Below are 26,433 nucleotides of genomic sequence, written 5' to 3' on the forward strand. Positions count from 1 at the left end.
GATGCCACAACAAATGTGATGTCTGCAGGTTGATGCTCCAACAAGATATGTTACTTATCCAGCAGGAAAGGGTGAGTATCACTGCTTTATATAACTCCCTGTACTTCTGAATTCTCCTTTCACAGCTTAACTTCCTAAAAGCAAAATGTGAAAATGATCAAATCTTCTGGAGACTCATCTAATCAGAGAACTAAGTGGTTTCACATAGTACATAATGTTGCCGAATCACTTGGCCATCTTTAGCTGCTCTCATCCCTAAAACATGCCACTTAAGACAAAAGACATCTCTGGAAGGCAACAGCAGATTCTAAACATGTGCATCTGGCAAACCAGGAAAGGTCATTTGCAAAATGTTTCTGCATGTTGTATGCATTCTGCATACAATCCCATTGTATGATAGCAGTAATAGAATCAGTATAAAAATAGAGCAAGGCTGTTCCTTCACCTCCGTGATTAGGGTCCATGTTTTATGATACACTGGACTTTTGCTGACTGACCAGTTAGTACTCCATTTTCTTAATGCCTGATGCGTTTACTAGTCTATGCTAAGATCCAGCTGGAGTTCAAGTCTGCCAATGAAGACTTGGATAACTTATGTCTCTTGGTCTAGGATTTCTTTGGAAATGTGCTGCTTTCTGGCACATGAAGTCTCATCTGTCTACCAGATAGCTGTTTAAATAGAACCTCCAGAGAACAGGCTTTTATCTTTCTGTAAACACTAGGTGGTTTGTTTTGCTTTCACCTTTGAGTATATTTTCTTTTCTCTGCACCATACCCCGTCCTCCAGCTCCTCTGAGGTACACATATCTTTTTCATGCTGTAATTCTGTTGCACACCTATTACCTGTATAATAAAACGTCTTTTCTAGGAGTCCTTACCTCATGTCATTTCACACATATATGTACTCTGTTTCTCTTTAAAGACTGTAGAATTCACTCTGATGAAAATGCTAGGAAGTTCTCCCAAAATTATTTCAAAAGGACCAGACTGAAAGGAAAGCCCAAGTGTAAACGCTGGACTAGTTTGGACTCCTGAAATCGTGTATAATCTAATAACGCCTTAACTTTCTGACTGAAATGTTAAAAACAAAGCACGTGTATCTGAAATGAATTAATTTGCACTGTGACTATTTTCAGAAGTGGACATAAACAATAGAATATTATGCCCAAATTTAATCACACAATCATCACAATGAACAGGAATTTTGTTATGCTACTCCAGTAATTCTAATGAGCTCCACATATGAAAAGCTCCATGAAACATTCTCAGATAGTATTCTTTTGCAAATATTTTATGTTCATTATGTATTTCAGTAGACTACCAATTAAAGAAAGATATATACAGCTATATTTTTTTATGGCTGCAATAATATCAGATTCTTAGTTGCAGGGCTATCTATTTACAAGCAAAATCAAATCTGCATTTCATTGAAAAGTGTAATTAGATTTTTGCTTCCCCCAGGCTCATAAACAGAAGGGATGTTAAAGAAAGAACAACATACAAATAAAAGCATTTAATAGGAGGCAGATAAATTTTGAAGGCAACAAATTTTAATGGCCCTGGCATCTGTTTAACATGTCTCCTACAGTGCAATTTCTTTTCATTAAAACAGAATTCTGGCCTGTCTGTAACTAGCAGTAAAGAATAATGGCTATATGCACTGCACAATGCTGAACTGATATATAATTCATGCTTCAAAGTTTACTTACTATAATAGAAATTAAAATTGGTATTCGTATAACCCACCAGGGACCACCATGCTCATTTGTATCCCAGCAACTACAAAAAAAAAAGAGGGAGAATGGTGTTGACACTAATAACATCTGGCAAGCATGACCTATGAAGAGAAGTATTTGGTATATACAAATCAAAGAGCACTAAAAAATGTTCTAGCCTAGAATTTGGTATTTTTTTTTCTGTGTTTACTTTTTGTTTCCCTGTTTTCAATATGCATATTCAAATCAGCTGAAACACCACGCACCATTAGAAATTATGGAGATCATCGGCCTTTAGGGAAAGTAAGCTCAGTTTCACTTTGAGTCAGGATACTTCTACAGTAAGCACTTAACAATAGCCTCTAGGTAGCAGGAAGATCTAAAGCAACTGACAGATACAATTTAAATGACATAATTTCCTCGTGGGATATTTAGGTTGCGGATGGCTGAAACTGGTTTAGGAAAATATGAGACTGAACCTGAAACTTCGTCTGAAAAAATGAAAATTTAATTTTCATTGTCAGCTCAACAATTTTGGTCTGAGTACTCTGAGAATAAATATTCTAAAAGACTAATTAGAAGCAACAGCAATACCCTTCAGAGTTCCTCTAACTATGATAGTAACAATGAAGGAGAAAGGAGTTAGCCTACAGTCTACATGGTCTTGCAAGGAAAACTTAGAAATTATTTAGGACATGATTTTTCAGTATAAAAAAAAAATCAATTGAAAAATATAAGACAAATCGAAAAAAACGTGAGTGTGAAAACCATTTGCCCCACTAACTAAGAAAGCTCTCCCATTCCTTGGGGCTAGCAGAAAGAAGTCTGATCTTCCTACAAAACTCTTATCTCAGCTCGCCTTCACATGCCAAGAGCCAGGCTTAGCTCTAGTTAGTGACAGTTTTACCTGAATACATGCACCTTACATTACATTGCTTTACAATTACATTACATTACATACACCTTTACATTACATTGCTTCTTTTCTGGGAATATATTTTAGATATACCAAAAAAAAACTAGATTTCAATCTTTTGCATTGCTAGTTAGCAAATTAGGATGCCCAGCAACTTACAACACTGTATGACAGCACTGAACTCAAGGACCCCCACTGCTATTTTAAGTAGTTTGACCTCCAAGGCAGATAGTTCTACATGTGGGTTTCAAGGGGTAACATTAGTAATAACCTGTCTCTGCCCACTCCCGCCCTTAGCATTTCCAAATAAACAGGAAGTATAGGCTGCATGTCAAAGAGCTCCTAAACACCTGTGCCTTTACTGTCATTTCTGAAATTTTAAGTTCTGTGTTTGTCTCCTTCAGAACAGCAAACTACTTTAGGATGAACAACACCACATCCAAGGCAAGATTAGCATGGGCTAGTCTTGATGGAGGCTGTAAGCTTTCCCTCCCTGACATACTTACCCAGTGTCCTCTAAAATAATCCGTGTCACTGTCCATGTAATAATGAATATGGTAGGAATTCCTAAAGAAAAAAAAAAAAAAAAAGAAAAAAGAAAAAAGAAAAAAAGAGGTTTAGAGAACGATCATAAGAAAGTAAGTCCATTTTGCTAGTAAGCATCTATTTCCCAGATATGCAGCATACAGAAAACAGTTTAGTGAATGGAGGGAGAGGCCCATCTGATGAGCTATATGATGTAAATGATGTGTTTCAAATACTGTGAGGAAGTGAGCATATTTCTTATAAAAATGTAGCTATAACCACTAATACACAAAGCATGTATCTTAGATTTCTTTCAAGCTGTCCAAGTGATCTATAAGGATATAGATACAAATTCAACATTCCCAATGTATTTGCAAGGACTACAATATAAAACCAAAGAGTAAATCATTTCATAAGGAACCATTCCCACACTGGTTTATTCTCATTTCCAAGCAATACCTAATGTTTTATGACCACTTATTACTGGAAGCTTTAAACTGCTCCATATATATATCATTGCACTTTCTGTAAGTGAATGGAACATGTATTTAGAAACAGATGGAAAATATTATTGTGCTTTTGTAAAAGGCAAGTAGCCTGGTGCTGTGCAACTAAACTTCCTCTCCCCCCTGCTAAATTAGGACAGCCTGAATCATAATGTTTTGTGGTGGTAGTCCCACACCATCCCATCCCTGAACAACCCATGAGTGTTGTCAGGGAGTGCAGATTGGCAGAGGTCGGAGCCAGCCAAGAAGCAAGCTAGCATTTACAGGTCTGCAGAAACTAGAGGGATGAGCATGGAGGTTTTGTGCCCACTCTCCTCCATGCCGCAGTGGCTGTACCTACACTGGAGCTCAAGAGAAGAACTAATGCACCCAAGAGCTCATGCCCACAGGCCAAAGTCATCCAACAGAAACTGCATGAATGCTTGGTATGAAATACTGAATTTGACTAATACACACATTAAATATATATATAATTGGAAGATGCTTAAGTTCTTACCCCAACCAATCAGCAGATAGACTGTGAAGTGTCTGTTGGGGGAGAATATTAGCACAAGGAGGATGTGGAGGTAAAGTCCTTCAACTAATAGCCAGTAAAAGTTTGCCATAACGCCATACTGAAAAAATACCAAAATAGCCTTGCAGCCCACCTGAAATGTGAAAACAGGGAGTAAGATTTTTTGCAGGAAAGATGCTGTATAATTCTGTTATTAATATATCCTACACATCTTAACTCTCCATGTAAAGCTAGTCCCAGGTTCAGTAGAAATTATTTTCCCTCAGTCAAGCAAATTGAGACATTTTAAGTGTTACAGTATATATATAAAAAGAAATTTAATTCTAAGGAAAAAAAAAGCACACATTTTCAATAGTTAGTTAATAAATGGCTATTAGATTAAGTGATTGTCCACTAGGTGGCTAATAAATACATTAAAATTTCATCTGTCTTCCTAACAGTAAAAATTAACAAAGCAATTGCTTTATTAGTTTTTAAAGGCTAAACTGGAAACAGTGCAAAGAATAATTTCATATGCTGAATCCTCTAAGCAGACTTAGAAAAAAAAATCTGAATGGACTTTTAAAAATTTTCTCTTTATAAAATGCTTTAGTGTTTCTTAATTAACAAGACACATAAGCATGTATCATAAAATGAAGTCCCACCATACTTAATAGTCTCTGTGCTGTTCTTCAGAATTAATTTTCAGATTTCTGCTCTGCTGATGTTCCACAGTGCTGGCTGCTGCTACTTTGGCACTTCCCAGCAGGAATCTGGGATGTGTGAATTGAACATAAAAATGCTCCTGCTGAGACTGAGCTGAGAAATGTGATGATATGGTGAATATAGCAGACTAAACAAAATGGACTAAATAAAACTTTTATTTTCTTCTATTTTCTGCCTGCTTTATTCTTTTCCCCACTTTAAATACCCTTCATACCTGCACTGTTTCTGTTAAAATTCCAGGTACATCAAATACCTAAGTAACATGCTCCTTTAGTGATTGATTCCACTGTCTAAACAGGTGTCTGTTAAGTGAAATGCTCTCAGGTACCCCAGCCTTCAGCTACTGGTCCACAATGGCATGGGTCTCCCAGAGACATCTTTGTATCCATCAGCCCCGTGTGGTGTCTTGGATAACTCACTGCATCCCCAGTAACACTATGTGCCTGTATATATGTCCATATTCAGACAACTAAAGAGGAGTCCAAAGTCTTGAATTCATCTCATCCAATGTTAGCTGCCCAAAAGTAAGGCTTCTGGTGTAAGCTAGACACCTACTTGCCCCTTCTACAGCTTATAGAGACAGGTATGTCTTGAGAAAGCTCTCCTGAGATAAGTTGCCCAGTGAGAAAGACAGAAACCCAGAGAAACAGCTTAGTTCGGTCATCTTGTTTGGTAAAAGTAACTTTAGCTCCAGACTTTGTATGCATGGAAGGAATATCCATTGCAGACCAGTATTGGGCCAGAAAATATAACACGGAGAACATTAAGTATTTTAAAATGGAAGTTAAACTTTGTTTCGATGTTTATGGCTGCTTGCGAACAGATTGGCAGTGAATGTCTAAATTTTTTGTAAATCTCTTCAAAATTCCACTACAGATTTACCACACATACTCTCCTGTATTATATACTTGACTTACATACCAGAACCCTGTGTTAAAATATTTTCCCTTCCTCCTGCAGTTAATCCTGTATCAGGCACATTTCTAGATGCTGAACAGTCTATCTCTCATTGAAGAGTCAGCCAAAATTATGGTTCTGTGTTATTCAGATCTAGTTACCCTGCATTTTGAAGTGTGCACTTTCAAGCATCTTTGTGTGCAGCAGAACTGTGGAACATCACAACCATGATGAAAGGGGTCACTCCTGCATGCTGTTATGTAAGGAAGGTAGGATCCTGCCAACACAAGACAAAACAGCCTTGCCCATCTGGTGTCAGATCACCCCACATATAATGCAGTAGACATTATTCAACAGTCCACAAAACTGGGCAAATTCATTTGCCCAGTTGCTGGATGCCTGATATAGCTGCAGGAACACTTCCAGACAAGCTGCCTTTCACCCTTCCCATCTGATGGCACTCTTAATCTTAAAATCTCCCAGGATTAATGCAGTGGTTATATTTATTCTCAGCTATAGCAGGTTGTGACTTTTTTTTGGCAGATTGACCTGCTGTCCATACATGGACATGCAAACCAACAGTAACTTCTTACTTCTTCTCTGGTTACTTCTAATAGACCTCTTGATTGGTCATTATATTCTCCGCAGAACTGTCTACACAGACAACTCAGTATTTCTGAATATTTACACGGACCCAGGAGGAAAATTTAGTGACACAACAGTATTATACCAGGTAGTGAATAAGGTTTATTACCCATGAGGTTTGATCCTCTGCACAGGGAGTAGTGTTGGAGCTGGAATAGAGAATATCATCCTTGACTAAAACAGAGATTGCTCTTAGAATGAAGGAGAGGAACAGGTTCAGATGGATGTAGTTCCGAGTACAGTGAAGTTTCCTAAGAAATTAAAAAACAGGCATTTTAGATTTCAAGACAGAAAGGCTCTTGAACAGGCTTGTATTACTCTCTGGTTGTTTCTTAGTATATAGGAACCTTAAGAGCCTACCCTTTCTTTCTCTGTCATATTGTCAGTACTGCCTTGTTGTTTTCTTTTATCATCACCATCATCATTATGTGCTGTCCAAAATATACAAATAAAGTTTCTCTTCCACCTTTTCAGTATCACAGACCAAAAGATCACAGTGGTGTTTTAACATAAGTTGACAGTAAACATAGGTTATCATATCCTTCTGTGTGTGCACTCGTTTTCTTGCAAATGAAACATTGACTAGCCTGGAAACATTTCAGAAGTGCTCCCTTCTATTTTCTTCTGGTTTCATTTTTTACTTTTTTAAACTCCTTTATTTCACTATATAATGCTTTTTTTATCCTACTATGTGAGTCTATGCAGAACAATTAAAAATACATGCAAAGCATTAGATGGCCTATCCTTCCTGTCCAGTGAGACATAAAGCTTTGCTTCTTTAGTCCAGCAGCCATGCAAAAGCCTTACAAACAAACGACAAATTAAACCTTCCAAGTAAGTGAATGGATGCTCAGGAGGAGTGAGTTAGAAGCCAAGGGCATTTCACTTAAGACACACTCCTGCTAAGATTTTTTTTTTTTTGGTCAAAACCAGAACCTTGAACTACATCAGTAATGAAGCCAGGGCATTTTAGCAAGTACGAACAATGAAAGAATGAAGATGCAATAGGATGCTATTGCTAGTCACTGTGGTGTGTGATGTCAGTTTCCAAGCAGTCTTCAGGTTTTGATTTTTACAGAACACTGAATAATGCATTCTGAAGTAACTAAAGTAAGCACAGTTACAGTGAGCATTGGGAAATAAATAATAGATCCATCTTGCTAGCCTACGGTTTGGCAAAGGACATAATACCAGGCTAAATTTATATCAGTTGTTAAAAAATCAGTGATTTCTGTGGCTGTATGTATCCTTTGCTGAAAATGGTTCTGAGAAAAACTGAAATACCACTATTACTCTGGACTGTATCACATGTTCCTATAGGACTCAGAGATATGTGCAAGATGCGAGTGGGAGAAAGTACTTTTCATGAGTGACTAACTTAGATTATTAGTTCTTCATCCCTTTCAGTAGAGGAAATTATAAATGTTAGATCTATAAAAGGCTGTCAACATTTTGGAGGCGGTGGGCAAGAAAGTCTCTTTAATTAGGGTTAGGTGTTATGATTCAGAATAACAAAAAATGCTGTTTTTTTTTAGCAGTGAAACAAAAGGTGCTATCCTCTTTTCCTGTGATAAGGCTAAGTTATGATAGAAAAATGTCATGTGAGGAATGCTGACAGTTAATGCACGAGAGCACAGCTTATAAAAATGATTGAGATTGATATTTTTCTCCTTGCTAATAAACACATATTAGAAAAACTGACACGCTTTTGGTAAGGTTTTACTATACAGGAGTTACCCTGAAGAAAGTATATTAAGGTAACCAGAATTTCAGTGTTAGGCAGAAATATGCTATTCTACAACTTGTTTTCACTCTGAGTTGAAACAAACCAATGTTTTAAAATATCTGAAAAATACTTCTTTTCAAATCAATTGTTTTGTTTCCACTTTTCTAAAACTTTATGCCATGTTAAAATTCAGACATTCAAAATGAAGAAACATGCATTCTAAGAATGGTAAAGGCACTTCCCTTGACTAAATCAAAATTATTACTTTTGATGTTCATAAAATATTTATAGAAATGAGAGTGTGCCTGACAAATTGGCAACCTCCAAGAGAAAAGTATTGTGCCAGAAAATTTACACTTAGCTTTAATCATAGTAAGTACATAGAGGATTATGTGGGGAGTGACACTGTGGTAACTTGAAAAATGCTGCCAGTTTAGTCAAGCAAGGTATTCTGAGACATTCAGATTGTATGTCTTTGTTCTGAGATTAGAAAATCAGCCAGAGATAAGATCCTTTTCTTTTACAATGCTTCTAAACCTGTCCTTTATATTAATAATGGGAGCCTATATACCATTTCTATAAAAATTAAAATCTAGTAAAGTGGCAACCATCTTTCGAATAAATGTAAAACAGGATATTACAACCGCATGGAAACTTCCACCAAAAAAAAAAACAAAAGAAAACAAAACAAAACACAAACACTTTTCAATACCTAACAGTTCTGCCTTTCATGTGTTTAAAATAGCTGGTACTTTAAGCTGATGCTCTAAACTGCAAAGCCCTAAGGCTGAATCTGCTTTGCCAGACAACACATAACAATTTATAGTGGAGTGCAGAAGTAAAGCAGTAATACCTAAAAAAGAATTTCCACTTCTTTGTCATGAACACACAGCCTACAATTAAATTAAATTCCACAACACTCCATGTTCTTTCACAAAATAATACTGCACATATTTGGGATTACATGCAGTATAATTTGAAGCACACATATACAAATCCAGCAATGCACAATTTTAATTATCTCTGGGTTTGGTAATATCCAGAGTTCAAAACCTAATCCTGCTGCAAGAAGTCAGGATTTTTACAACTTTACTGCTTTAACAACTTTTTAACTCACTGCTTAACTACCAAATCTCCTTTAGATAGTTTCACTTAGAGAAGTTGTTCTTTGGTCTGCTTTTTAAACATAGCAAGGTGAAAGTTTGCAGGTTACATTCAGAGGTGAATATATCTCAGCAGTGAGTGAACAATCTTAACAAACTCAATATTGACGTTGTCTATAAAGAACCCTGGGAGCTGTCAGGGTAAAGTATGCTTTTTGGGTAGGAGGTGTAAATAGCTGAGTAATAAAAAGTTAAACCTTAGAGAAACATCCAAATTTTCCAGTCTTTGTCCCTAGAAAAAAAAAAAGAAAATGTATGGGATGTCCTAAAATGTGTCAGAGATGTGCACAGACATACATGCATAGCCCCTTGCATTCATTTCTCTCATTGTTACTTTACAATTGCTTTAGCTGCTTTAGCTAAATGACCATTCTTTTTTTACATAGGCTGTGATGTCTGTACATTTTTTAAGTGCTTTGACATTTTTAAAATGATTAATACGCTAGCAAAAATCACGTTAGCATCACATTACTGTCAGCTGTTTGAGAAAAAATGTAAAAATTATGCATTTTCTAAAAATCAGAGCAATCAGTTATCAAACAACAATTAAAACTGCCTTACCATTGTTCATATTTGCTCATGAAAAATACATACCTGAAAAGGCAAAGAATTATACTTCCTGTTGTAAGAGCAATCAGAGATACGCTGTGTCCAAGGGTATAAATTGCCTTCACCCTTACATAGAAGTTGACCTGCACAGAAATATATATATGCAGAAAGTACTTACTGACATGCAGAATTGACTGAAATTATATAATTTTCCATTAAATACACCTGGAGACTAAAAATATAGCATTGTTTTAATTCTTTGCTCTACAGAATGTGATGAGAATGTCTTACATTATTCCATCATATTTTTGCAATCCAGCACAACAAGCCAATTGACATCTGCAGAAAATTCAGCGCCAGGAACTCAGATGCACAAACTGGTGCAATTTCAGCTGATTATTCCATGTCAGTGAGGTCAAAGAAAGTATGAGATTTTAAAACTTCCATAAACAATTGAAATGAAGAATGAGCCACAGTTTGAAGGAATGTATCATCTCCAAAAAGACAATCTCTCTGTCCTTCTGCTCCAGTGTGCTTAGTAATGCATTTATACATGAGCTTAATTTTAAAGACATGTCTAAATCCCATTAATTTTGTAATCCATATGTTCAAATACCTGTCACCCAAACAACCCTTTCCTTATTTAGTTAAGTTCTTTGCTATAACTTGGAAAGGAATTTTTTCAACTGAGGAAAAGCAGACTGAAGCACACAGTCTGTTGATTAACTGAAGTTATGTGTAAATTTGCCAGCTACATACTATATTAAATCCCATTCTGAATGACAACATCAAATAATGCTAAATACCTCAGAATTAAGCAGCTTCTTCATTTGTGCCTACAATGAAGTCATTAGACTGAGATTGTTTTCAACTGAAGCTAAATAAAATATTAAAACTGTTGAGTTCTTTATTAGTCTGAAATTGTTTTTAATAGCAGTGTAGAATGTGCTGTGTAAAACAGACAGAATTTCAATATTTATTGCACACAGTTATAACATCCAGCTTCTAAAGCAATGCCTGTAAAAAGCAGCGAGAAAGAAATACCTTTAAATAAACTGAGTTAGCAAAAGTAAAAGTAAATCACTTAATATATTTATTTTTATAAAATTTAAAAGGCCGAGTGAAGAGGCAACTTCAGCAACTTCGACTCATGCTGAAATTAGCTGGACATTCATTTAACAAATATTATACAGATCGTGAACAAGACTAAATGAAATGTGTTAAATGAAATTAAGAAACTTGGAACTACAAGTTGTGGTTAAAGGGCAAAAACAAGGAAAACAGATTAACTGCTGTAGTTCTGAAGACTGTTCATTGCAACTGTCACGCTTGTTAGGAGCTAGAAGTGGTACGCAAGGTATCAGAGAAAACAAAAATCTCTTTTTTAAATTAGAGAAGGAAGATAATGACCTTTTTGACAGCAGTCCTGACATTATAATGCTTTGTATGCTTTACGTAATATTCATTTACTGCACAGTAAATACAAATACAAATACAAATAGAGACTTACTGAAGATTCCAGTGTAACTAGAATGACCATAATAAAGTTTTTCAGTTAAAATCCTGAACAATAAATATTGCTATAAAAAGGGGGGGGGGGGGGGGGGGGGGGTGGAGGAGGAGAGGGGAACAGGGGGATAGGGTCCCTGACTGGTTAAAATAGTAAAAGATAAAGTATTATTTTATTGCTCTCTCTAGGACTTGACCCTATAACAAGTCTGCAGCATATTTGGAGAGCGCCACTGACTTCCTATGGACTCCGCAGGCATAAAATATAGGCTCAATTTCACCTAACATTAGGTGTCAATACTGCAAACATTAACATTTAAGATGGTGTAGTGTCTCTATAAAGCCTTCTATGAAGCTCTTACTTTAACTATATAAGCAGTCAATATGGACTTCACTGGATATATTTCTACTGAGAAGCCCCACAATGACTAATTCTAGTGTAGCTACTCACAGACTACCAGCTCGCACTTGGATGCCTGACAAAGTTCCTTTCTCTCGACATGAATCCCATGTTTGCTAAATAGGACTTCAGTGTTTCTTGAAGTTATTTCTAAGGTAGTTCGCTAGGATAATTGTAAAGTTGTGTGTGTCTGTTTGTTGTTTTTTTTTGTTTGTTTGTTTGTTTCCAAAATCAACATGATTTCACACAAAATCAGTTCTGAACTGCCCTTCAATTCCCTGCTAAAATGGCAGTATTATATTCTCCAATTTGGCTCATTTTTGGACAGCTCTAAAAACTATGCCTAGAGACAACTACTCATGAGCACTGCTGTGCTTCTTTAATTTGACTTTTGTCATAGCAAAAGGAACAACAGACAATCTCCAGGCAATTTTATGGTAATAATGTAATAGTTTCTCAGCAGCAACTACTACAGATCATGGCAGCAGGAATGTTACAAATACATTGGGCACCCTATTTCACCTATTCAACCTGACCTGCTCTGCATAATCACAAAGAAAGGATGTTCCAATAAATTACTTATTTTGGCAGCCTTATATCCCCGTCATCAGTATTCTGGGAAAAAAATGAAAATGCTGATCTTGTGCAGATCAGGAGTTGCAAATGTAGTCTGTGAAGTTTGGAAACAATGCACAGCAGAACCACAATATGTTCTATTTGTTATCATCTTGTTGGCATTTGGAGGCCCCATTAAAACACATTTCTACAGAATGTACAAACAGAAATCAGTAGGGTCTCTAAATCAAAACTTAACGTCCACTATGTAAATATTGTAAACTTGAGGGAGATAAATGTCATTTGCAAAAGAAGTTGCAATGACAATAAATCTGTGTTGTTTAAATACTGACTGGAAATTTTTATTGTTCTCTTTCTCAGGGGAAAAAAAAAAAAAAAAAAAAAAAAAAAGCAGAGAGACCCTTTTACTAACAATGATGTTCAGCTAAAGAGGAGTGCTGTAATAGTAGAGTCAGGGTTTCTCCAGGTGTGCTAAAGGCATGCATGAAAAATCTGGTAAGAGTGGACACAGTGACAACTTTAAAATGCTCTCTTCTTGTACTGGGAACTACCAAGTAGCTTAACCAATGCTTAACCAAGTAGCTTTAAAACAAACAAGCATTGTCTTCCTGTAAATGGTACTTGCAGTCTTCAAAAAGTAATCAAATAATCCAGGACTTCTGATGTAAATTGTGTCCTGGCCCAGTGAAAATGTCTTCTTCCCTCTCATTCAGGTTTTTCACTGTGCTAGAAAATCTTAAAAAAGCTGTAAGGTCCCTTTCTGCTGCACAGTAGTGGAGTAGTTCTGTGAATTGGTTATAAGAACTGCTCCAAAGACAGTCTGAGGTCTGCCTGGCTAAGCAGTAGAAATAACTCCAAGATAAGTTTGTGAGTTTGACATGTGCCAGCTCATGCATTTGCTGTTAAACAGATGACTCAGGTGACTCAAATGTATACCTCTCTAAGTACCATGGTCTCTGTTGTCCAGACTTAAGATTAGTTCTCTCTGTCTAGAACCTTCCTTTACCTCCTTACTTGATTCAAAAACTCTTGTGTTGACTTTCTCATTGCTGACATTTATATTAGGCCTTGAACCCCTTTTCTGCAGATTCTGTGAACAACTCTGCAAATATATAGAATCCTAGAATAATTTAGGTTGGCAAAGACCTCTAACAGTCCAGCTGTTAACCTAGCACTGCCATGTCTACCACTGAACCATGTCCCTAAGCACCAGATATACACGTCTTTTGAATACCTCCAGGGATTGTGTCTCAACTGGGCAACCTGTCCCAGTGGCTCACAACTCTTTCAGTGCAGAATATTTTCTCATATCCAATCTAAACCTCCCTTGGCACAACTCAAGGCCATTTCTTCTTGTCCTATCACTTGTTCCCTGGGAGAAGAGTCCAACCCCACCCCACTACAACCTCCTCTGAGGTAGTTGTAGAGAACAATAAGGTCTCTCCTGAGCCTCCTTTTCTCTAGGCTAATGAATGACCCCAGTTCCCTCATCTGCCCCTTGTAAGACTTGCTCTCTAGACCCTTCATAAGCATCGTTGTCCTGCTTTAGACATGCTCCAGCACCTCGATGTCTTGTTGAACCTCATACAGTTGGCCTCGTCCCATCAATCCATCCTATCCAGATCCCTCTGGATAGGATGCCTTGGAGAGAACTGGGCCTAATACTGAGCCTTGGGGCACACCATTTGTGAAGGGTCTGCAACTAGATTTAACTCCATTCACTCTTTGAACCTGGCCAAAGTTCTTTACCCAGCAAAATATATGCCTGTCCAAGCCATGAGCAGCCAGTTACTCTGGGAGAATGATGTGAGGAACTGTCAAAAGCTTTACTAAAGCCTAGGTACACAGCATGCACTTTTCATTGCTATTTTGATGTAAGGAACCATAAGAATATTTAAATTAATTAAATACATGTACTTGCAATAAAGATACTAGCAATTTTGTTTATATAATTCTGTTGCTAATGACTACTTATCCAACGTTTACTTGAGTGATCAAATAGTCCAGCAACTCTAAGAAGTAATTTCAGCTTATGCATTTCCTTTCAATAGTAGGATGTAGCTATTCTTGAATGTTTCACTTTTTTTGAGAACCCATTACTCAAGTATTTGGCTTTTGCTTGACACTGAATATAACATTAATTTCTCAAAAATGAGTCATAACATCTTTTACTATTAATTGACACAAAGGATTATCACATCTACAGGGAGTGGATTTCAAAGACTGTTCTATGGGTACACATCTTTATTGTTCTGAGTGACTAATCCAGGCTGCATAACAGACACAGACACAAGCATACTACATGTCTTACTATCACACAGAATGATGTAAGAAAATTCTGGTAAGCTATATCAGCACCTTAATGTTTAATGTCTTAAATCATATTTAGTCAGAAGTATGCATTTTACTGACCAGTTCAGAATACCACAGTTCATTGATATTCAGTCTCCTTTCAAATTCATAAAGGAAAAACAAATAGAGAATAACAACCTTCTAGCTAAGAAATATCTAAGCAATAAGAAAACCATTATTAAATTACATTTTTGCTGGTCAGAATAAATAAAATGCCAAAATTATTTACTCTGAAACAAGCATGCCAGATCTAGCACTAGCTGATTTCAGATCAGTACATGAGATAAGAACAGCTTTGTCAGTAATCATGAATGATAATTTATTACCAAGTGAGACAGGATGGAGATCTAGTCTCATCTGCCACAGTCCCACTTGCAATATTTAATGTTGTCATCATGTTTACCCAGCTTTTCTGACTTTCATAGCAACACACATACTAGCTCTCCTTCTGCAGCCAGAGATACTGATTACAGAAACAAGACCTGAAAAAAAAATGCAGTCAAGAGAGACATTCAGTTCATTCTTAAGTAGACATTACCTTTTGCTCAGCACAATCCCACTAATGTAATTAAGTACGTACTTGCCTAAATGTAGTCAACTAGTACCGCTTGAAATGCCCCATGGCATCTAAGACATCTGGATGGTAGATATGACAAAGGGCCTCTTTGCTGGAATGTAAGTGGTGCATAAAATGATGCCAGATGTTTAGGCAAACACATTAAGCCCTGTTTCCACACACTAGTGATTAGTCAGCTACATCTCAAATAAATATCGAACTTTAGGAATTCTGATTTGCAAGTTGGATTTCAGCCTTCCAGTTTTTAAAATACATGGTAAGTAAGCTTATGTAAATGACTGGAAAGAATTCAATGTGGTTGACTGTGCAGATATGGACAAGACTGAAAGACACAAGAAACTTGTTCCAGCACAAGACCTGATATTTGCTATTCAACAAGCCCATTGCTTGCAAAACAGACACCACTTGTGTTATCATCTAATTCTCATCTGTGTATTGCATTTTTATGATGTTAATAATATTTTAAAAGGCCTAAGCATACCAGATCTAGAGAGGGATAGTATATTCTCCTTAATTTTTGTCTTGGCTTGGAAGTATTTGCTTGGGAAATATGTAAATTGTTTGGTGCCAAGTATATCACATTTATATCTATGTTTAGTCTGCAGTGCCTTTGCTCACTTTTTCCATATCTTTGCCCATCTTCACTTCAGAATGACTTGCACTGCTCCTACATTCATTTCTTCTCTTCATTGCCACCCTAGACACAGAACCTTGTATACTTACATAAATAAAGAACACAGAATCAACTGATTTACAGACAGGAATGACACAAGGTCACTCCATTCCTTAGATGGCATGCACCAAGAAGTTTATAGGAATGATTCTGGACCAGAACTCATTATTGGGAAATTGTAGGCAGACCACTGTTCCCATGGGAAACCCTCAATTCTGCTTATATGTTCTGAATTACTCCATGTCAAGAACAACTTGAACTCAATATATCTTTTCCTTTCCCTGTTCTTGGAATCACAAGGGATTCCATTACACTGAGTAAAAGCACTGACATTTATCTGCTTTATGCAATTCATATAAGATTTTTTTTTTATGGCATAATTTTTTGGAGATCCCTATAAAATCGATCTTAGGAAAAGCAATTTCACTTCCCTGTAAATATTTTCCATGCCCAGGAATGTACAGTTTCTGTTTACTTCCTCAAAATAAGTTAGAATAAAGTGCTGGATAGTACAGTGAAATAACAGATGCACTAATGCATCTGTTACTGTTACATCTGTTGAATGCAACAGATGCACTTAAGCTGCTGAATTTTGCAAAGGTTAGTTCATCTGAACTAGGTACCAATTTTCTCATTATAACCTAGGAATAGAAGCAGCAGTGTTATTCATCTTGTCCTACAAGAGACATCTAAAATAATTTAGAGGGATAGTGAAGTAAAAACACCTACTTCTTCATTAAGTACAAAGGGAACCTAGAAAGACTAGAGCAGATGCAGATGATAGATGTCTACATTTAGTCAATATGACTATCTCAGGAGTTTCTCCACTGACTTTGTTGGCCTTCCATCAGGCAGTAAAAGTATTACACAACTTTGGCTCTTTATTTAAGATTTTTTTTCCTTTATATACATATAGATATATTTTTTATTTTTTTCCCTATCTTGTTTTAAAGGCAAACATTTGAAGTTTAGCATTTGTTTTTCTTCTGTTTGGAAGTTTTTGCAACTGAGGTTCAACTCCCACAGAATTTCAGATACGTTTTCTCAGTAATAATATCATGAAAGCAACAACCCTAATATATTCTTTAAAAAAAATTCAAGTAACTACCAGTGGCTAGGTGAAATGAATAATGTAGGTCTCCTTTAGCTTAATCCATATAATGATGATATCTAATCCTTCTAAAGGGTAGGCAGCTCAACAGAACTAGTCATTCTCTCTCCTGAGAGACAGGGAGTCAGTGGAGGAGAACAAACTCTTCTATGCTATGATTCATGTTCTTCACTGTGCTCATGATGATTCAAAGCAATTAGGAGGAGAAGATTTGCATCCAGGCTCCAAAGACTTGGTCTATTTTGACAGGCACGGGCTGTCTGGAATAAATGCAGGTGTGTACATTGTACGATGTAGTCAGACAAAGTTTGTCAGTTTTAAATCTTAGTCACATAAAAGTGTGTATTTTTTTTTTGTTTACTATTCAGAAATATCAGTTTTGTGATGTGTCCTTATGTTACCAATATTATTATTGTTGGTAACTACACACAATCCTATAGCAACACCAGCATGTAACACAAGAGCATGTGTCTCAAAGTTACTGAAAAATAATGAAAGAGAAAACAGTAGTGTTTGGTACAGAGATAGTACAGAGAAGTAAGAGAGGAGACATTTTTTAAAATGAAATTTACCTACAGATCAGGTGTTAGTAGCTACTGATTAAGGTGTGCTTTAAATAAACAATCTTTTGAAATAGAAATATATAAAAATTATGGGTTTTTATATTCTGTTGCACCATTCTTACAATATATAAGACCTTTAATATGTATATAAAGCTGTATATGCACATATGTTATGTATATTTTATAAATCAGTTAGATGCTAAGGTAGTTCAAGTAAACCTGATTTAATCAGACAATGTTCTTCAATTCAACTTAGTTCAAAACCAAAGTTTAACTGATGAAAGCATAGCCAGAGTTTGAGACTCCATCTTTTTAATTCCTTTCTTCTGTTACTATTTACATTTATTCAGAGTAAGACATCGGTGAAAGGACTTGTCATTAGCAACAGATCTACAATGAGCAAAGTTCTTCACACAGAGGACATGAACACATCACAATTCTAGATATTATAATCTTCAGATGTTATTTTTGTTCAACATATCCTGTCCTTTTCTCTTAAAATGCATCTTGCAGAAGACAATACTGCAGAATGATTTTAGAGCATGTCAAAAAAAACCCAAACAAACAGGATGTCCATTTCAAATTGGTTCCTTCTTAATAGCATCCCTATGTTACATTTGTGCAAATAAAAGTTTTGATAAAAACTTCAACAAAAGTTAAAATCCCTTCTCTAACACATTTTTTATCTTACAATCAATGTCTTAGAGCTATGTTGCCTCTTATTAACTCACCATATAACTTGCCTTTCTGACTTGTGCCCTCTATTTCCTGAGCTGTGAATCTAAACTTAAATAGGTAGATAGTGAGAGAATAATGTCATTGAAAGGTATTTTTTGCCTCATGGCCTCCATACCTTAGGAATAAAATACTATCTGCTGTTTTTACCAATGAAGTAAACTCCACTGTATGGAGTTCTTGACTGAGCTGTCCATAGTAATATTTCCATAATTTCCTGGAGAGTTGATATCTAATTCATAACCCCTGGGTGCTCTTGGTTAAATGGACAAATTGTTCCTTTCAGGTCTGCTTTCAGCTGGCTGGTCCAGACTATGATCTATCATGTTGCCACGTTACCCAACTTTGGCTGCTGCAATTTTGCAAAGGCATTAAATGAATGGGCAATAGCAATAATATAGTAAGAAAAAAATGAAGGATATTCCTATCAAGATTGTTCACGAACACTGAAAGAGAATGAGAGCAGTTTAAACGGATTTACAGGCTGTCTCAGAATTCAACACAAATTTGTCTAACAGCATTTCTGACATTACTGTTGTTTATATAGTGAATTTCCAAAATCAGTAGTAAATAATCTGCTAAAGAAAATGGTGAATGGTCAAGAAAACCCCTGAAGGAAAAACGGGATTCCCATGTCCTTTACTCCAGTTCTCTCCTGGCTCAGCTATTATCAACTTGTTACCGAGGTGATCTCAGTCCTTAGAAATTTCTTGGAAAATTGGGAGAGGGGAAGGAGAATACCTTGGGAGGCACTCCTGAAGGGCAGAGGAGTCCAGGAAAGCTGGACACTCTTAAAGGATGAACTCCTAACAGCACAGGAGCACGCTGTCCCCATGTGCTGAAAGATGAGCCAGAAGGGAAGAACAGCCTGGCTGAACAGAGATCTTTGGCTAGAGCTTGGGAAGAAAAAAAAAATATTTATGAAATGTGGAAGAAGGAGAGGACTACTCAGGAGGACTACAAAGAGGTCATCAGGCTGTGCAGGGAGAAAATTAGAAGCACCAAAGCCCAAGCTTAAACTCAATCTGACTTCTGCTGCTAAGGACAATAAAAAAACACATTTTTATAAATACATAAATGAGAAAAGGAGGACTAAGGAGAATCTCAATCAATTACTGGATGTGGGGGGAAACACAGTGATGAGAGATGAGGAAAAGGCTGAGCTACTTAATGCCTTCTTTGCCTCAGACTTTAGTAGTAAGACCAGTTGTTCTCTGAACAATTCAGCCCTCTGAACTGGAAGATAGGGATAGGTTTGCAGATGAAACCAAGTTACGTGGGAGTGCTGATCTACTTGAGGGCAAGAAGCCTCTACAAAAGGATCAATGGGCCAAGGCCAACTGTATGAGGTTCAACAAGGCTAAGTGCTGGATCCTGTACTTGGGGCACAACAACCCCATGCAACGCTGCAGACTGGGACAGAGTGTCTGGAAAGCTGCATCGAAGAACCTGGGGGTATTGGTCAATAGCCAGCAGTGTGCTCAGGTGGCCAAGAAGGCCCACAGCATACTAGTTTGTATCAGAAATGGTGTGGCCAGCAGCATCACTCAGGAAGAGTTTGTCCCCCTGTACTCAGCTCTGGTGAGGCCACACCGTGAATACTCTGCTCAGTTTTGCGCCCCTCATTACACAAAGGACATCGAGGTGCTGGAGCGTGTCCAAAGAAAGGCAAGGAAGCTAACGAAGGGTCTAGAGAATAAGTCTTACAAGGGGCAGATGAGGGAACTGGAGTTGTTTAGCCTAGAGAAAGGAGGCTCAGAGGAGACCTTATTGCCCTCTATAGCTACCTCAAAGGAGGTTGTAGTGGGGTGGGATTGGACTCTTCTCCCAGGGAACAAGTGATAGGACTAGAAGAAATGGCCTTGAGTTGTGCCAAGGGAGGTTTAGATTGGATACGAGGAAATATTCTGCACTGAAAGAGTTGTGAGCCACTGGGACAGGTTGCCCAGTTGAGACACAATCCCTGGAGGTATTCAAAAGACATGTATATCTGGTGCTTAGGGACATGGTTCAGTGGTAGACTTGGCAGTGCTAGGTTAACAGCTGGACTGGATGATCTTAGAGGTCTTTTCCAAAGTAAATGATTCTATGAAATTTGGTGGGTGATTCTATAGTAAGAAACATCTGAGCCATTACATTAACATTCTCCTCACACCCTCCATTTATACACTACAATTCACCTATTGAAGCAGATGGAACTATATCAGTTATATTCACTGTATTCATAGGATTTGAAAATTGAAAGGTCCTTCATCTTGTCAGATTTTGAAGACATTGTAAAACCACATAATTCAAGCTGGGAGCTGGATTATTGTATAATAACACTAACTGTGGATGTACATGTATGTATATAAATTGCATTCAGCTGCATAAACTTACAAAAGTCTTTGCAGTCTATGAACAAACTTACATGACAGGTTTTGAGAATACAGAACTGAAAATGTTACTTTAAATATTTTTCAGCCATTAGACTATAATAAGAGAGGGTTTTTAATTTGGTGTAAAGAAAGTAGTTCTGGTTTGAATCGCAGAATCAAAGAGTCTTAGAATGGTTGGAGGGGACCTTCAAAATCACCAAGTCCAACTCCCCTTCCATGGGCACAGATAGCTTTCACTAGAACAGGTTTCTCAACACCCAGTCCAACCTGACTTTGAACACTTCCCACGATGGTTCATCCACAACTTCTCTGGGCAGCCTGTTCCTGTGTTTCACCACTCTCGTGGTAAAGGATTTTTTCCTTCTATCCCATCTAAATAGTGTTTGGTTGATTGAAACATGCCCAAAGACAAAGCTGGACTTGTTTCATTCTTCTATCAGAATTTCTCTGATAGAAGTTACTTTTGTACTGTCTTGAAAAATCTGAATATATTTCAGAGACAATCCTTTGGCCAAATCTTTTGAAATTGAACTTATCTTACTTGTATCTGAGTTCAGAATTATTAAATGAAGAAAGGATGAAACCCCACATGAACTTTCTAACAAAACATCAGATATCCAGCCACACTAATGTAATAGTGCCTCTAATTTAACCTCTAGCTACATACTCAGCTTGACAGTAACTGTCAGGCAGCTTGGATGTAAAATGACTCCTGTCACTTCTACCCAGTAGGAAGAGGATGTCTTCCTGCAGAAGAAAAAAACATACATTATTTAAAATAACGTTTCTGGCTTTCTGTACACACACATGACCCCTACAACAAAAAGTCTGACTAAAACTAAAACAAGAATCCTGTGTACTTTTAGTTTAGCTTTCAGTGCCAGTAGGACTGAATCTATCTGCTGGCCATCCACCTGCCAAATGAACAAATACGAAATAGCTACATGGAGGTATAAGTCAACATTGAAGGAGCAGACAGCTAATCAGCCAAGAGTACTTTCACATTACCATAACACTGACCATGGCCATTTTGTTCAAACTAAGTACAAGCAAATAAAGAACAATTACACAATAGAAATGATTTTATCATACACATTGTGCACACAATGCACAGATTTTTAGGTAAATCTATTCTACACTTGAAAATGTGGTGAATGAGCACATTCCTTCTTTCAGGTCATTTTACTGGTCAAGTATTATATGATTTTCTACTGATCAAAAGATAGCCTTGCTTCTCAAACTATTACAAAGCTAAGTTAATGCAAATAGATCTTGAATCTGTTATTTCAAAATTTATAATTATTTGAATTTGTGTGTTAAGATTTGCAGAAACAAGTAAAATATTTAGCTGATTAGCATTACTTTACCAGGTTCAATATGAGAATGGATGTAATCCTACTCCTTAAATTTTCTGTATGAGAGTAAACAAAATATCTTACTATGCCTGTAAGACCTATGTAACTCTTAAAGACTCAGAAAAAAAGGAAAAAAGGAAATGATGTTCTGAAATTATGTATTTAATAAATATTAAAAAAAAAAAAAAGATGAAAACCCACATTGTGTCATGGCAGTCAAAATACAGAAAAATAAATTACTTTAGAAAAATCCTGACTTAGATATAACTATCAAATATTTGTCACTACTCTATATTTTACATTGTACAATTTAGAAACAGACTCTTCATATTGTATTACTCCAAAACAAATAGACAAAATAATACAAAATCTGATAACAAGGGAAAATTAATCTCTTTCATGTAATCTGGGCATATTTTATTCCTTATTCACTATTTTGTGTCAAACATAGTCTGCCATAGTTAAACTTCAGCTTAACCTCTAGGCTTAATTAAAAAAATTAGACTGACAGAAGTAAAATGAGTAAAATGAGTATAGACTGACCAAACCAGAATTTAAAACTAAATTATATATATATTTTTGAAAGATATTAACAAAGAGAAAATATCAACCCCCCTTCAGAATTTGTAACTCCATTCAAATCATAAACTGATTTAAAGCACGCATTGAAATGACAATTAAAAATTAAAGCACGGAATTGAAATGACAATTATGAAATTGAAATGACATGAAAATTTCTGCATGTGTAACAAAAATGGCATTTTTGTAATGTGATTAAGAATAGGTGGCCTTGCAAAATATTCACATGGTTATTTGAGCAATACTGATTCCAAAACTGAAATTCAACAATTTACTTTTTGTGTTTTGAGGAAAATACTCAAATTACAACCAGTAAACCAACTCAGTTGGTGGTTAGGCACTACAAAAAACAGTAGCTTATGATTTTCACAATTGTATGGAAACATTTACATTATGTCTAACTATTTTCTAGACAATAAAGACCTAATACTAAGAAGTTTAGACTTTTTTTTTTTTTTTTTGTGGCTAACTAATTTTAATAGATTTTACAAGTATATGAAAACACTACATACAAAAATAACTTGTTTTATTATAAATTTGTGTAATTTGTGTAACTTGCCATACATTTTTGGTAAGATTTGTTCTTACGCACTCTTGTTTTGTTTACTTTTGGACAAAAAATGGACAACTTTTTCTGCTAATGCATCCTTCAAAGTTAGTTTCATGTTATTTTTATTAAGTTTAGGAGACAGAAATACTCTTTGCTTATAGAACAGACAGTGCAGAAAGTTCCTAGTAAAGGATACAGTTACCCAGGGGATCTTTCCACGTCAGCCTTGGTTTGGAAGGACCTCTAGGGGTGAGAGGGTAATTCTGTGTTAAAAACGTGTCGAAAGAAGTGAGGTATAGGAGTGGATTCTTTGTCCAAAGGAGTTTCACTATTGACCAGATATTACCATTGACATAAAAGATGAACACAAACCTCCCTATTTATTTCATCAAAAAATATAACTACTAATATATATAACTACTAAAATATCACTACTGAAGTATGATCATTATAATCACAGATGATGCTATTTTATTTATTCTGGGGTCCAGTGTATTCCTGTAATACTGTACGTAACAGTCTAGTATTCACAAATGTGATTTTTGCAATTATATTAAAATATGAGCTCTCACGTTTTTATAATATAGGTGTCAGAGTACATTCCACAATATTCAAATGTTGATATTGGAAGAATGTATCAGAAAACCTTAAACTGCACAATCAATATAAAATTATTTGGGCCTCATAAATTAGTTCAGTGCATTAGAAATACTGAAACCAGCAAATGTAAATATGAATATTACAAAAAAGAAAAAAAAGTTCCTTCCTTTTGTAAAATTAACTTCAACAACACAGTAGCCATTTCTAAACACTTGTAGCACTTAATATGAGAGTAAAAATATATACTGAAATAAAGAAATGGATGATATGTTATGTACAATTTGCTTATTTATTATTAGGCACACATTTTTAGTTGACATGGCATGGAACAGAATTTACTAAAAATAAATCTAATAAAATTTGTATTCCTCAGTATTTAACCATCTTTATATAACAAATTAATGATATCCCTTTTTCAACATGGTTCTCCTTCAGTTCACTTTAAGCCTAAATATCATCCAAGAAAAGAAGAGACCAGCAATGCTTAAAGTACCTATTAAAAATAGAGATTAATTTTAGCTGTTTAATAAGAATATCATCTTATTCAAAGTTCAAATAATAAAGGAGAGATGACAATTTTAACAACATAAAAACCTCATTACTTTCCTGTGTAAATATATACCAGTATATGTGTACCGGTGAATGTGAACATTCTCAGTATGTACAGACATTTCGCAGAGTCTGTGGGCAATCTGCAATTAATAAATTAAATTTCCACTGCACTCCCACAGAAGAGAATATCAGATTATATTCAAGCCCGGTCCTTCTCACTTGAAGCCAGTAGAAGAAGATTTTGTATTTATTTTAAGGTATACTGATCTCTTAATTGCATCTTATGAAAAAGTAATGAAAACTGCTGAATGTAATGTAAATAACAATAGCATGACTCACAAGCACACAAAACAGCATTGGTAGACAGCAACCTGCATTACATTTTCTTGAAAGGGAAGCATTCAATTTAGATTTGGGACAAATGATCTAGGGCAATGATGCACTTCATGGATAGTAGTAATTGATCTGTTTTCTAAAGGTAGCTACAGAAATTCAAGACAGAGTTTGTCCAAGTCAGACAAACCTGACCTCACTGCCATGACTCCAACTGTCTTGGGTTGTGTACCTCGAGGAACACACCTAGGATATTATGACAGCAGCCTAAGAGCGGTTGCTTCAGGCAACTTGCCAAACAGGAGGACATTTCTTTCAGCAACAATGCTTCCACTTATACACAAGCAGCAACAGTATCCTCATGTGTAATAGCACTGAGGATCTTTCTCTTCATATGACCCAAGTATTCAAATCACATAGCCTGTGACTTATATTTATTGTATGGTGTGTGATTTAATAAACCTTGGGCCAATTTAGACTAAAATTAGATAAACTGTATTGACTGACCCACTCAGTACTTTAAATAAAGTGTACATATTTCAGTCCTTTACATTCACCATGCATCTTGCCTTGTGTTAGTAATGCAGAGAGTCTAATACCCTATGAGGACAGCTAATACTCATGAGTCTAGATAAAAGATGTCAAAATATGTTCACATGAAAAAAAAAGGTTGCAACAAGACTTAGGTTGGGTTAACACACCTTGACATATTTTTCTAGCATGGTCAAATCAATTCACTCATTTTGCCATTGTGGTGCCACGAGCTCAACAGAAATACACAAGGAAAAAAAGAAGATACTTATTTGAACGACTGGGATGAAGCTAAAACATGATCTTGAAGGTTAGCAGCATTTAATTTTCTTATAGGAATGAGATTGGAAGTATATAATAAAGGTTTAAATACACAGTCTTATGTGATGACAACAATTGTTCAGTCACACTTGCCAAAGTGGTGCTGAAAGAGCTGGCAGATGTCATCGCGGAACCTCTATCAATTATTTTTCAACGATCCTGGGAATTTGGAGAGGTCCCTGTAGACTGGAAGCTGGCAAATGTTGTGCCAATTTTCAAGAAGGGTCAGAAAGAAGACCCTAGCAATTACAGGCCTGTCAGTCTCACGTCAGTGCCTGGTAAAATCATGGAGAAGTTGGTTCTCGGACTCATTGAGGCGCACCTGGGGGACAAAGCAGTCATTGGTCCCAGCCAGCATGGGTTTGTGAAGGGTAGGTCCTGCCTAACTAACCTGATTTCCTTTTATGATAAGATCACCCGTATGGTGGACCAAGGGAAACCAGCTGATGTGATTTTTTTGGACTTCAGCAAGGCTTTTGACATGGTTTCCCATAGGATCCTACTGGACAAAATGTCCACCATACAGCTAAATAAAAACATCATACGATGGGTGAGCAATTGGCTAACGGGCAGGGCCCAAAGGGTTATGGTAAATGGAGCTGCGTCAGGCTGGCGGGCGGTCACCAGTGGGGTCCCTCAAGGCTCCATTTTAGGACCGGTACTTTTCAATATTTTTATAAATGATCTGGATGTAGGAATAGAGGGTATTTTGAGCAAGTTTGCTGATGACACCAAACTTGGAGGAGTTGTGGACTCAAATGAGGGCGTAAAGGCCTTGCAGAGGGATCTGGACAGGTTGGAGAGCTGGGCGATCACCAACCGCATGAAGTTCAATAAGAGCAAGTGCCGGGTCCTGCACCTGGGACGGGGAAACCCT

The 26,433-nt window shown here is 36.5% G+C and overlaps 1 protein-coding gene across 1 annotated transcript in view; it reads right to left on the bottom strand.

The window, feature by feature from the left end:
• VIPR2 (vasoactive intestinal peptide receptor 2) overlaps positions 1-26,433 on the bottom strand; it is a 63,488-nt gene that overhangs the window by 13,250 nt on the left and 23,805 nt on the right. Inside the window, exons 5-9 of the mRNA XM_082754161.1 lie at positions 9,907-10,004; positions 6,533-6,674; positions 4,159-4,309; positions 3,138-3,198; positions 1,710-1,779 (exon numbers count right to left, since the gene is read on the bottom strand). Coding sequence (XP_082610287.1) covers positions 1,710-1,779; positions 3,138-3,198; positions 4,159-4,309; positions 6,533-6,674; positions 9,907-10,004 — 522 coding nt within the window. The remainder of the gene's footprint in view (positions 1-1,709; positions 1,780-3,137; positions 3,199-4,158; positions 4,310-6,532; positions 6,675-9,906; positions 10,005-26,433) is intronic.

Source organism: Aythya marila, assembly GCF_965140915.1.
Source record: "Aythya marila genome assembly, chromosome: 2".
In the NCBI taxonomy this organism is placed as follows: domain Eukaryota; kingdom Metazoa; phylum Chordata; class Aves; order Anseriformes; family Anatidae; genus Aythya; species Aythya marila.